General features: G+C 41.0%; 1 protein-coding gene across 6 annotated transcripts in view; it reads left to right on the top strand.

The window, feature by feature from the left end:
* The window catches only part of si:ch211-45c16.2 (mitogen-activated protein kinase kinase kinase 13), a 42,230-nt gene extending 33,735 nt beyond the window's left edge, over positions 1-8,495 (top strand). For 5 of the 6 annotated variants that reach the window (XM_027150912.2, XM_027150910.2, XM_027150909.2 and 2 more), the window contains 8 exons: positions 426-534; positions 873-982; positions 1,143-1,259; positions 1,653-1,799; positions 2,133-2,793; positions 3,401-3,471; positions 3,775-4,066; positions 5,227-8,495. In XM_027150912.2, coding sequence (XP_027006713.1) covers positions 426-534; positions 873-982; positions 1,143-1,259; positions 1,653-1,799; positions 2,133-2,793; positions 3,401-3,471; positions 3,775-4,066; positions 5,227-5,328 — 1,609 coding nt within the window. In that variant the 3' untranslated portion in view covers positions 5,329-8,495. The remainder of the gene's footprint in view (positions 1-425; positions 535-872; positions 983-1,142; positions 1,260-1,652; positions 1,800-2,132; positions 2,794-3,400; positions 3,472-3,774; positions 4,067-5,226) is intronic. The other variant, XM_027150913.2, reaches the window with a different exon arrangement.
* The last annotated feature ends 3,811 nt before the right edge of the window (positions 8,496-12,306 follow it).

Raw genomic sequence — 12,306 nt, 5'->3', positions numbered from 1 at the left:
AAAAGTGTCGATTAACGTTTCAGAAAGTCAACATGAGACATAATTTGGCAATGTTTCTGAGATGAAGAAATGATGCTTTGACAGTGTTACGAACATGATGGAACATGGCTTATATGATGGTTGTTTTTTTGTGGGTTTCTTTTCACTCAAATGTTTGTATCTTCAAAGTAAATGGTGATTTTCCAACCCATTTGTGTTCTCCGAGATGTCCTAACTGCTTGTTTGTATGCATCTACGCAATTTCAAAACCGTTCATTTCAACCACTACAATTCATACTACAATATATATATACATCATGCGTCATTTGTTTATACTGATATAAAATGTCAGCTAAGTTGATTTCCATTCCGTCTGCCTAATAGAATGCTAGTTTACAGTGATCAGAGATACCATGTCCTTATATTTCTCACTTTCGTGTCAATAGGCAGGGAAAGCCCAGAAACCGACCATCCTTCAGACAGATCCTACTGCACCTGGACATCGCCTCTGCAGACGTGCTGGGAGCCCCGCAGGAGACGTACTTTAAATCTCAGGTTTGTTTTTGATAAATATTAACTTTGCACACGGTTTGCCAGAATGAAGAGCTGGAGTTTAAGATACTGTACAGTATAATGTACCGGCACAGTGAGTTGTGATGCTGCCTCACAGCTCCACAGTAACAAAGCCTGAACTCTGCTTACTCTTTGTGTGGAGTTTCATGTTTTTACAGGGTTTGTGCTGCAAGTGTCTTCTGGGTTCTTAGAATCTAAAAAGCATGCCGTTCGGTGGATTGTCTGTTGTTTACCAGCATTATAGTCACACAGTTTAATGCAGAGTAATTTGGTTAAGTAATTGTTCAACTGTAACACGCGTGCTTGCATTCGCTTGTCAGGCTGAGTGGAGAGAGGAAGTGAAGAAGCATTTTGAAAAGATAAAAAGCGAAGGAACGTGTATCCACCGCTTGGACGAAGAACTGATACGGCGCAGAAGAGATGAACTCAGGTTAGCCACTTAACATTGATGCTACAAACACTGTGATTGTTTTTGTTTTTTTCTTTTGACTTCTTTATGCTTTATTTTTGAAATCAATCTATGATGATATTTCAAACTGCCACCTTTCAAAGACTCTGACCAACCCTGTTTGCTTTGTATGTTCTTGTAGGCATGCACTGGACATTCGAGAGCATTACGAGAGGAAGCTAGAAAGGGCTAATAACCTGTACATGGAGCTGAGTGCGATCATGCTACAGCTGGAAGTGCGAGAGAAAGAGCTGATGAAGTAAGCGCACTTCAACAACTCAGCGTTTCGCAGTTTTAGCTAGAAATCTCTACCATCAGCAACACCGAGTTTATATTTATAACTAGTCTAGTGAAATTTAATCAGAAGTCATCAATCTGCGTGGCCTGAGCTGTCTCTGAGCCCAGACGTCTCGGTGTGATTCTAATTCAATTTAATCTCCTTATATCCGCTCCAGCTTAGCCTCAACTCAGACTTACCTTTAATTATATTATTCTTCCCTACGGTACCAAATCTTCATCTTTCAACATGTAATTGTTTTTTCTCATTTCAGGCAACGTCTTTTTCATGTAGCTGTGATTTAGTTCCTTAAAAGCATGTTTGTAAATGTTGTTATAATTATCAGCCCTGATTCACTCTGCTGTTGTTTTTGAGCAGAAGGGAACAAGCTGTAGAGAAAAAATACCCCGGCCAGTACAAACGCCACATAGTGCGACCCATCGTCCGACCCAACGCTGTCGAGAAGCTCATCAGAAAGAAAGGCAGCGTGAACCACAAACCTGGCACACAGACTCCCAAGAGGTAACCACTGTACATCATATTACTTGCACCGCTTTAAACATGGTCGTCAGGCAAAGTAATTGTGCTGTTTTAGTGCCGTCTGCTGTCTCTGAAGTGAGCTGCAATTAAGACAAAAAAAATATGACATGCCTTCTTTACTGTGTGGACCTTGTGAGTCGCTTAAAATAAAGACACTAGGAAAAAAATCAGTGTTACAAATGTTTACATTTTTATATTTGCAGACCGCATCTTTAAATTTTGTCTTGCTTTTACTGAATGGTTCTGACGGCATGTATATTTATCATCTTGGATTTTAGTGTATCAATACTTGACCATGAATTGCCTCGTTTGCAGGCCTGATCTGTTGCGGTCTGATGGAATCTCCAGTGTGGAGGCTTTCCCAGTGTCCTCTCCTCTCTCAGGCAGCCCAAGGGTTTCCACTCCTCCTGGGAAAGCTCGCTACCGCAGCAAACCACGCCACCGCCGCACCAACAGCAAGGGCAGCCACAACGAGTTTCCCGGGGTCCTGAAACCTAATGTCAACATGACTGAGGAACAGCAGCCACTGCAGCCTCAGCAGTACCATCATAATAATCATCATCATCTTCACCATCACCATCCTCATCAGCTACCACCTGAGAGCCCCCTGCTCCCTCTGCAGATGCGAGACAACGCAACAGCTACATGTGCCAGCGAGCTGCGCTACTTTGGCCCTGCCGCAGCACTACGCAGCCCTCACACCGAGCACCTTCAGCGCTCCAGCCCCGACCTCATCAACAACACTTTAGAAGCCGATGCACGGCAGCATGCAGCTACTGGGCCAGCTGCTCTCTGCCCTTGCTGCCAGGGTCACCCACTTCCCGGGTGTTTGAGGTGCCAGGACATGTTGCCTGATTCCTCTCTGGTCAATACACGTGAGGGCCAAGATGGAGGAGGTATGGAGGGACAGCAGCAGCCCAAGCAAGGCGACTCTCAACAGAACAGCCTCCCACGCCCCCTCAGAACCCTCAGCAAGGTGAGACAACATATTAGATTTTTGGGTAAATTAAGGCTTTACTGATTTCACACCAGGAACAAAATAATTGTATACTTAAAACTAAAACATAAAATCTTATTAAACATAAAATCTCAGTGTCCTAGAATGCACCATTCATGCAGTAAACCTTACAGCAGTATAGTTTGCGCGCACACGCGTATCACACTTCAGGTTCTGGGAGCGTTTAACACCTCCTAGCCCCCTATAGTGTGTTGGCTGGATGTTCAAAATAGTCCCACATTGATGTTACTTCTAAAGAAAGAAATGTAGTTTAGGGAACCTTAAAACGAATCCTGAACTTATCAGCCAAACTGTAGATTTATCAGGCTTGTGTTTGCGCTGCTGAAAAGGGCATTGTGTTTCGAAACCGTTTTATGTAAACGTATTCAGGGTTTTACTCCCTTATGCTAGCTGAGTTGTATGGTGTATTTAAATGCAGTCATGACTGTATTCCTGGTTCTTCCCTGTGTGTGAGGTTACGGTAAAGGCTAATTGGGGTTTTCGGGTTGTGTGTGTGTCTGTGTCTCGGTGTGTGTGTGTATGAGAGAGAGAGAGATAGTGAGCTAACAGTCTGCTTTCTTGTCAGGCTGGGGATGACTCATCTGAGGAAGAGGAGGGAGAGGTTGACAGTGAAGTAGAGTTTCCACGGAGACAGAGGTGATGTGTTGCTCCGCACTTATTAATAATTGACGATCAGTATGCTCTTTATGAGCTCTGACTTTTCCTCCAGGCTGCATGTGGAACGCTCATTTAAAATCTCGTCGATCAAACCCATACTCTACATATATATATCATCATATATATATATATATATATATAATGTATGTGTGTATATATATATGTATATATATATGTACAAATAAATAACAAACACATGTTAAAATGCAGATGTCTGATTGTGATTTATCGTGCTATTATAAATGATTTAATCTCGTAACACTCATTTTGTGATGTGTACAGGCCTCACCGGTGCATGAGCAGCTTTCAGTCATACTCGACATTCAGCTCGGAGAATCTGTCCGTGTCGGATGGGGAGGAGGGAAACACAAGCGAGCACTCGCACAGCGGACCTCTAGAGGCACTGAGCGCCAGTCAGGAGGAGCATCTGGACGAGCTGCTTTCACACACACCAGAGATCCCCATCGACATCTCCATGCAGTCTGACGGCCTCTCGGATAAAGAATGTGCTGTGCGCCGGGTCAAGACTCAGATCTCCCTGGGCAAGCTGTGTGCCGATGAGCATAGTTATGAGGTTAGCACCTCCGTGCCACTGTTTCAGCTTAATACAGGGTTCTGATGTGTCATGCAAAATGAGAAAATTGCTTCTGAGATAATGATCGGGTGTTCTGAATGACCTATCTAGAGAGGGGAATAAAAATAGAACATTGCAGCGTGTAATGTTACCAAAGTCATTGTTTAAGTAGACTACTACATGATGAGGCATGTTGTTATAGGAAAATAATCGTCCTGCAGCCTAACAGCCTAAGCAGGCTACCTTTAATGATGTTTATACCACATCATTTACAATTTGTTATTTATTTAAAATAAACACATCAAACTTTTCTATTCAGTTCTACCTACAAATTTATGCTTAAAACCTGCTAGTCATGTTACTTTCTGTAATCACTCATGCTAGAGCAGATAGAAACTCGTCCCTGACCTCGACTTAGCGGAATCCCTTTTGTCTCCGTCTTATGACGAATGAGAAATATCTACAAATCACTTTTTCCTGAAGCCTTTCCTGTGTTGGAAAACATAAAGACACTGGAGACTCCATCCAAGATAAATTTCACCATGTTATGTTTTGTTTTTTTCCCTTATTTGTGTAGCGTCCTCTACAAGTCCCTGTCTAATTCAGTACTATAAAAGCAATAACCGATTAGCACAAGGAGATTGATGCATCTGTTATTTGTGTAGTGGGAACTACTGTCCAAACTAACTTTAGGTAGAATTGATCAAGACCGTATCGAGAATTCAATAGCGCTTTAGTATAAAATGCAAATTTTGATCATTGATTAATTAGACACTGCTTAATTTGCATAATCACCACATTTTGGCAAGCTCTCCTCCATGGATTGTAGATTTTTGTTTTTGCTACCTGAAGCCTTGTTTGGCCCAAGTGGATGTCCTACATTCCCAGCTCGATGGGAGATCATGTTATTAATTGCATTGTAGACTAGTATTTATGCAACTCATGAACATGACAGCTGTTGCTTAGAATCAGTCATGGGAAAATATCCTGGAATATTAAGTGTAGTAACCCTGTTAATGTCTTTATCATTAAGACCCTGCAGCAGATGCTACATTATAACATGCTGTGTGTAACTATATGCGTTCAGAGGTGTTTGTGTTTTCACATAATTAAATCTCTCTCTCTCTCTCTCTCTGTCTCTCTCTCTGTCTTTCCCTCAGAATCCGCTGCACTTTGGCGATTCTGACTGCGACTCTTCAGAGGCCGAGTGCTCCGACGCCACCATCAGGAACAAGCATCCGTGTGCTCCTTCTTCCTGGTGAGCTCCTCCCTCAGGTCCCACCATCTAGGAGGAGAGCCACAGCAATGTGGGCCTGTTGGGGCCTGTTGTAAAAGACCACGTCCCTTTGCTCATCCAGTCCCCCGCCCTCTATCTCAAGCCCCACCCATCCGAGTAAGCTCAGGCAACTCTGGACTGACAATGTAGCTGGTGTAACATTCATAATTTATTTTTCTGCATTCAAGGCGAAAACAAAAATAATAGAAATCAGGACATCTTTTAAATCCTAGCCTAGAACAAAATGACAAGAACGAACGAGCGTATCGGGTTGGAATGGAACAAAAGGTGCAAACTTGCAACCAGAAACATGGCGATCAAGGATTGTGTGTGTGAGTGGGATAGATTTTTGGTGGTGGAGAGTATAGTAAAGACCACTTTTGAATAAAGATCACTCTGATTAAACACGGGACCCTTTAACATCAACGCAAGCAGCCAGATCTGCCCTTTTTGGCTAAGAAGCTGAGACACGCTAGCTACCTGGTAAAGCTTGAGTTTCTAATAAACAATGCCCTCGGATGTCAGGGTCACTTTGGTTTGAGCACCAGCATGAACAGCACCTGTCGGTCCTCTCTGGGTCTTTTTATTTATTTATTCTTTTTTTTTTTTTTTTTTTCTTTTCCATCTCTCATCTCTAACACCACAGACCCATGTGGAGTCTCAGCATGCCAGTTGGAGAACCAATCAGACTTTGCTGCTGCGCTTGTCAGACACACCTTTTCAAAATGACGCACAAAAGAATCTGTGTCAGAAATCCCTGGAATCAGTGTTGAAGCTGGCGGAAAGCAGTCCAGCTTTTCCCTCTCACCTCAGGCCAGAACTTGTGAAGGATTATAAGACTGGAAGATGACGAGAGCACATTCCTTTCCATGTGTGGCTCCATGTCGAGACCCAAGTTTCTCCTGAAGTTTCCCTGTACTTCAGTTCTTTAATCTCGTATCAGTTTTTTCCATTCGAGGTTGTTTGTATATTTAACGATTTAGTTGATTTGAAGATGCAGCAACCCCTTAAATCCCTCAGGACTTGCCGTAATTTGTTCCGTTTTTGTTTGTACTTGAAGTGAGACTGAATGTCTAGTGTGAGGCACGCACCTTTTGGACACGCTCTAAAGGTTCAGCAATAACGCAGGTTCTGCTCAGGCTTAAGAGAATCTAGCTCAGGAGGACTGTCTAGCTGGCTGGACAGACGCACTGGCAGGTTGTAGTGACGGCAGGTAGTTCTAGGAAAAGTCACATTTAAAAAAAATAATAATAAGCGTCTATTTTTTGAGACTTTTTGTGTTGCTCTAAATCACCACCTGCGTTTTGATGATTTGATGCTCAGGTTAAGTTTGACGCACAGTGCAGCTCTTTTCTTCAGCATACTAGCAGTGGTACTCCACTAGAGGGAGACAGATCTGTGTGTTGTGTTGCTGTGTTAGAAACCCAAGCAACATTCCTTTTCTATTCGTCTCAATGCTAGGAGTAGGTTTTATCGGGATTAAAGCGGTTAATCCTACTGATGTAATCTGTATTTTACGTTCACAAAAACGAGGGATGCTGCATCTTTTATCATTGATAATACACTGTATTCATTACCCTTGTGTGTGTTTTGGTGTGAGTGTGTATGCTTGTGTAGTAGTTTAGACAAGACGGCCAGTTCAATTTAAAAAACGGTCAGGTTTAGACACATACGAGAGAGAGACGGCTTCTATTTTATTTTATTTTATTTTTTTATTTTATTTTATCGATTTGACAGGGTTCGCTTGTATGTCGAAGTCTTGCACCCAAATGCATTCGCAGCAAATGAACAAAGAAAGAATTTCATCACCCAAGCCTGTTTACTTAAGCCTGTTTGACACAAATCTTATTTCTAGTGTATTCCATCGACCAGCACGATTCAGATTGGGTGTGTGTGTGTGGGGAGGGGGGGGATGCTTTCTGTCTGAATGAGAAGGCTTGTTAGTCTTTGTCTTTTAACCAGTGATCTAGGACAACTTCTGGACACGCACCAACCTCATTTTTCCTTGTTTACGTCTTTTAAGAAACTTCTGTGATTTTATTCCACAGAAATCAGACAGGTATTGAGAGTAAAATACAATAATGTCTTTCCATCTGCAGCACTATAATGTTTTCTGTATAGCTGGGATTATTTGTTGTGTTAATTTAATTTCCCTACCTTTTCTTTTTGTAGCTGGCCTACACGGTCTTTGGATTAATTTATTTTGGACTACTAGCTTAGAATCATGTTAGTTTTCCTAATCTTAACTATTTTTTGTCTTGTATAATTATTCATTTGTGAAGTATTTCTGGGAAGAGAGCGTTCAGTCTTTTTCTGAAAGAACATCTTTTGAAGACCCTGAAATCATGTTTCAGTATTTTTTGGAATCTGGTTATACAAGTAATAAAATCCTTCTCACAGAGAGATCATGAAATCATTAGCACTTAGTTCTTACTGTACCTTAGAACGAGGAAAAGCTTCTTGTTAAGACATTTAATCTTTATTATCCAGTGGTATTTGTTAGATTATAGAATGAAGTTTACACAGAGGTGCACGGAGTCCCGGGATGGGTCCTATTTAATTAGCACATGTAATTCGAGTTACTGGGGAACAGTTTAATAGTTTAACAGTTTAACACAAAGGTTCTCTTATATCACATGCAAGCAGAGGTTTGGGAAAGCTAACAAAAAACCGAGTTCTCTTTAGCGTGTTATTTGTCGTGCTGTCTGTATTTCATGATCTGATGGATAAAGGCTGGATGCTCTCAGTATTTAAATCAGGTTGAAACTGTACTATTAAGTCAAAATTTTCTCTGCAAACTCGACAAACATCTCGCTGTATCGCTCTGTATTTCTCCGCTTTTCTCTGTTTGTCGGTGCATCCGTCTTTATTCCTTCCCACGTTCTTTCTCATTCCGTTTTCAAACAGTGCATAAACAGTTATTTTGTTATAAACTATTTTTGTGCAGAACGTGTTAAAACTCTGAGCTATTTTTCTTCTCCTTCAGTATGTTTCTTACTCATGTCCCACCTCCCCTTTCCCTTTGCTTGAATGGCGTTCTGATCAACCAACCCTGACGGTTTCCTGTATTAGCCTGTGTACAGTGCAGTGGGATCAGGAAGGAATAAAATCAAAAGCAAACAACTGCATGGAATAAAACGCTGATGTACTGTATCAGACTCTCGTGCTTTTTTCTTCATTTATTTATTTATTTATTTTTGCACGCAGCCTCTGTAAAGATCTTCAGTCCTCTAGTGTTGGCAATAAGAAATGGAAAGACCTTCAGACGGTATTGATATGGAGTTTACTGTCATGTCTATTGAGCAAAGTGCACAAGCTTTATTGCTCTGTTGATAAAATATACAGACTACAGATTGATCTTTGTGAACAGGAACAGGTCCATTTTAACCCCATAAACTCCCAGGATGTGGGATCTGAGCCCGTATTCATGATAAATCTTACTGCAAAGAGTTTTTCCTAGTGACAATATTCTAAGAAAATCGTCAGAAATGTGGCCGTTTCCCTTTAGAATTAAAGAGAAAATCCCAGTAATTATAAAAGTTATTATATAAAGCATTTTAAACCTTAGAAGAGCTCATAAGGTCATAATGTCTTGGTAGTAATGAGGAGAGTGGAAAATGGCCAAAAGGTGAAGAGGGATAAGAAATGTATTGGAAGCTTTATCTCTATGCTTTATGATGAGTATTTGAAATGAAACTAGTTTTTATTGGTTACACTGGAAATAGGATTGTTTTAGTCTGATTTCTCACATTGTCCTTTTACCTTTTTATTCGTCCATTCATATTCAGGAAGTCTTCAGAGTCGCAGGGAAACACGGCCCAGATAGACTGAAAGACCATTGCAGGAAACCATACACTCATAAATTCACACTCATTCACAAAACATTCACACTTACTGCCATGTTTTGTGAGGTGAGAATAAATACACCAGAAGAAAACACCAGTGGGCACTACAGTATGAAATCATTCAAAAACTGCATAAGCAGAAACCCAAGCTCAGGATTGTACCTTGGTGTCATGAGCTCAGGATTGAAGCTTAGTGTTCTGACCTCCATGCTGCCCTCGATTGACCCATCTCGTCAAGGTGGTATATTTTCTAATCTAACATCGTATCCATAACAATTGACTGGACTATTTTGCACCATGTAAATGCACTTAATTATGTATTAAGTTAATGTAGCTTGTGAGCGTGTATAGTTACTCCTTCTCTCCTTCCTGCATCACTGAAAAGAATTGGATCACCAATGGCGAGAGGATTTGGATGGTAGGCCATTCCCATTACAGCAATGACATTGAAAAAGTGCATTTTTAATGGTCTTTTGTTAAAACACATCTTTTTGTTTGTGTACTTTCATTAATACATCATTGCAGATGTGCGGTTAGAAACTGAAGCTGTTTCTTTGTAGGTGCAATATGTCAAAAAAGGGTGGTGTTGCCCTCCCACATCTTGATGGTTCCCCTGTTTATCCTGAGCTCGGTTACTGTCTATGGAGTGTCTCATGTTTTACCCATGTCTCTGCGTCATTCCTCTGGGTTCCCTGATACTTCTCATTTCCTAAAACATACCAGTAGGTGGTTTGGCTACTCCAAGCTACCTCTAGGTGTGAGAGAGTGAGTGAGTATATGTGTAAGGTTCTCTGGTGCTCTCTCTCGTGCCCAGTATTCCTGGAATTATCCCCAAATTCTGCACAACCCTGACCGGGGGAAAAAAAAACAGTTAATGATGTTGGATCAATGAATCACAGAGTGGGTGTAAACTATGGTTGTCTGGTTCAATACCCAGATAACATTAGCAGTGGTTTCACTTATGCACAGGGGAGGTAACGAAGCATTATTATGCACTATGTACATAATGTGCACCTGACAGAAGGGCAAATGAGTATGGTATGGTTGTAGGTACTAAATTGGCTCTAGTGTTTACACAGAATGATGCAAAAAAAAACTCAAAACATCCCAATTGTGAACCGTCGACATTATGAAACACAATGATGATGAGAGAGCTCAAATTTATAAGTGTGGGTTGTAATCTATTATTGACAACAACTTCAGTGAAAAGTAGAATCTTTGAAATATTTACATGAATTCCAGAGTTTGGTTTGGTCAATGAGGAGGGCTCTTGAACAAAGGCCCTTTAACGGAAAAACAATCTGGGTAAGAACATATGCCAAAATCTGTACAGTAAATGTCAATATAACTCATTTGCTTACAAGTTTACATATAGGGACATACAAATAGTGAACTAATCAAGATATTAATCTCAAACCTTTTAGGTTTTCTTTCTGATTTTAAATGGAGAAAAAAAAATCCCAGATTTTACTGTGGTCACATCCATGTACACTGTTCACTTTATTAGAAACCCTTACACATTTATGCAGTTATTTAATTAGCCATTAATTAGTCATGGTTCTGCAGAGCAAGATCGTAGATCAAGACTTCAGTTAATGTTCACATCAAACAGTAGAATCTGGAGAAGTTGTGAACTCTGTGACATCAGCTATGCCATGGTGGTGAATATTTCATAAAAGTGCTCATCTGGAATTTTCACACAAACATCTCTAGAGTTTAGAGAAAAATGGTGCTAAAAAAATAAAAGAAATATATAAATTAAGCACCTAGTTCTTAGGTGTTGGGATACCAATCGGAAGGTTGTGAGTTCGATCCCAGGTCCACCAAGCTGCCACTGTTGGGCCCCTGAGCAAGGCCCTTAACCCTCAATTGCTCAGCTGTATAAAAATTAGATAATGTAAGTCGCTCTGGATATAAGGGCATCTGCCAAAAGATGTAAATGTAATGTACAGTACACTGGCTCATCCAAAAATCTGAACTTTTCCAGTCTTTAACTACCCATGAGTCAGTGAGTCTGTGTCCATGATAAACACATATTCTTGAGCTCTTTCTCATCAACATGGTGCCTGCTGACCTTCCTTCCTACCTTTATTTTTGTATTTTTGCATTATTCTGTGTAAACCCCAGATAATTTGCTGTATGAAAATCTCAGATCAACAAGTTCAACAAGTCTGAAATAATTAAACCAGCACATTTGGTACCAACAAGAAAGAAATGATGAGAGAGAGATCTCAACTTTTCCACATTTTTTCCTTCATTATGATGTGGACATTAACTGAAGCTCTTGACCTGTACATGAGAGACTTTTGCATTGAGCTACTAGCACATGATTGGCTGAGTAGATATTTCAGGTGTTCCTAATAAAAATGCATATTAGTGCACATCAGATACCACCGGAGCTTGCAAGGAATCACACCGAGCCCTTTATCCCGACCGGACGTGTCTTCGGGCTAAGTTAAAGCTAAACCCACATCGACCAGCGCTTCCAAGTATTTTTCTAGCCAATGTTAGAAACCCTAACCCTCTAGCCCTGACAAACAAACTGGATGAGCTCAGGATCTGGACCCTCACACAGAGACTGATTACGGACTGCAATATCAAGATCTTCTCGGAAACTTGGCTTAACCCCGGCATCCCAAACAGCGTACTAGAGCTCGAGGGGCGCACGATTTTCAGGGCGGATAGAGATGCAGCATGCACTGGTAAGAACAGAGGAGGTGGCTTATGCATTTATGTAAACAAAACATGGTGCACTGTCTCTTTCACTGATTCTTCTCACTGCTCTGCTGATCTTGAATACCTGATCATTAAGTGTAGACCTTTTATTTACCATGTGAGTTCATGTGTTGTTGTGATAGCAGTGTATGTCCCCCCGGATGCTAAGCCTAGCATAGCCATGAAAGAACTAAGTTCTGCTATCAACAAACTGCAGATAGTGCATCCTGATGGAGCTGTTATTGTTGCTGGGGATTTTAATCACTGCAATTTGAGATCTTTTCTGCCAAAATTCCAACAGAATGTGTCCTGTTTCACCAGGGGACAAAAAACTCTGGATCATGTATATACAAGTATGGCCGATGCTTACAGAGTCACAGCCCTTCCCCACCTCAGACAATCAG

This window comes from Tachysurus fulvidraco, chromosome 6 (genome assembly GCF_022655615.1).
Source record: "Tachysurus fulvidraco isolate hzauxx_2018 chromosome 6, HZAU_PFXX_2.0, whole genome shotgun sequence".
In the NCBI taxonomy this organism is placed as follows: Eukaryota; Metazoa; Chordata; class Actinopteri; order Siluriformes; family Bagridae; genus Tachysurus; species Tachysurus fulvidraco.
The sequence above is the reverse complement of the archived record's forward strand: the minus strand, read 5'-3'. Positions and strand labels throughout refer to the sequence as shown.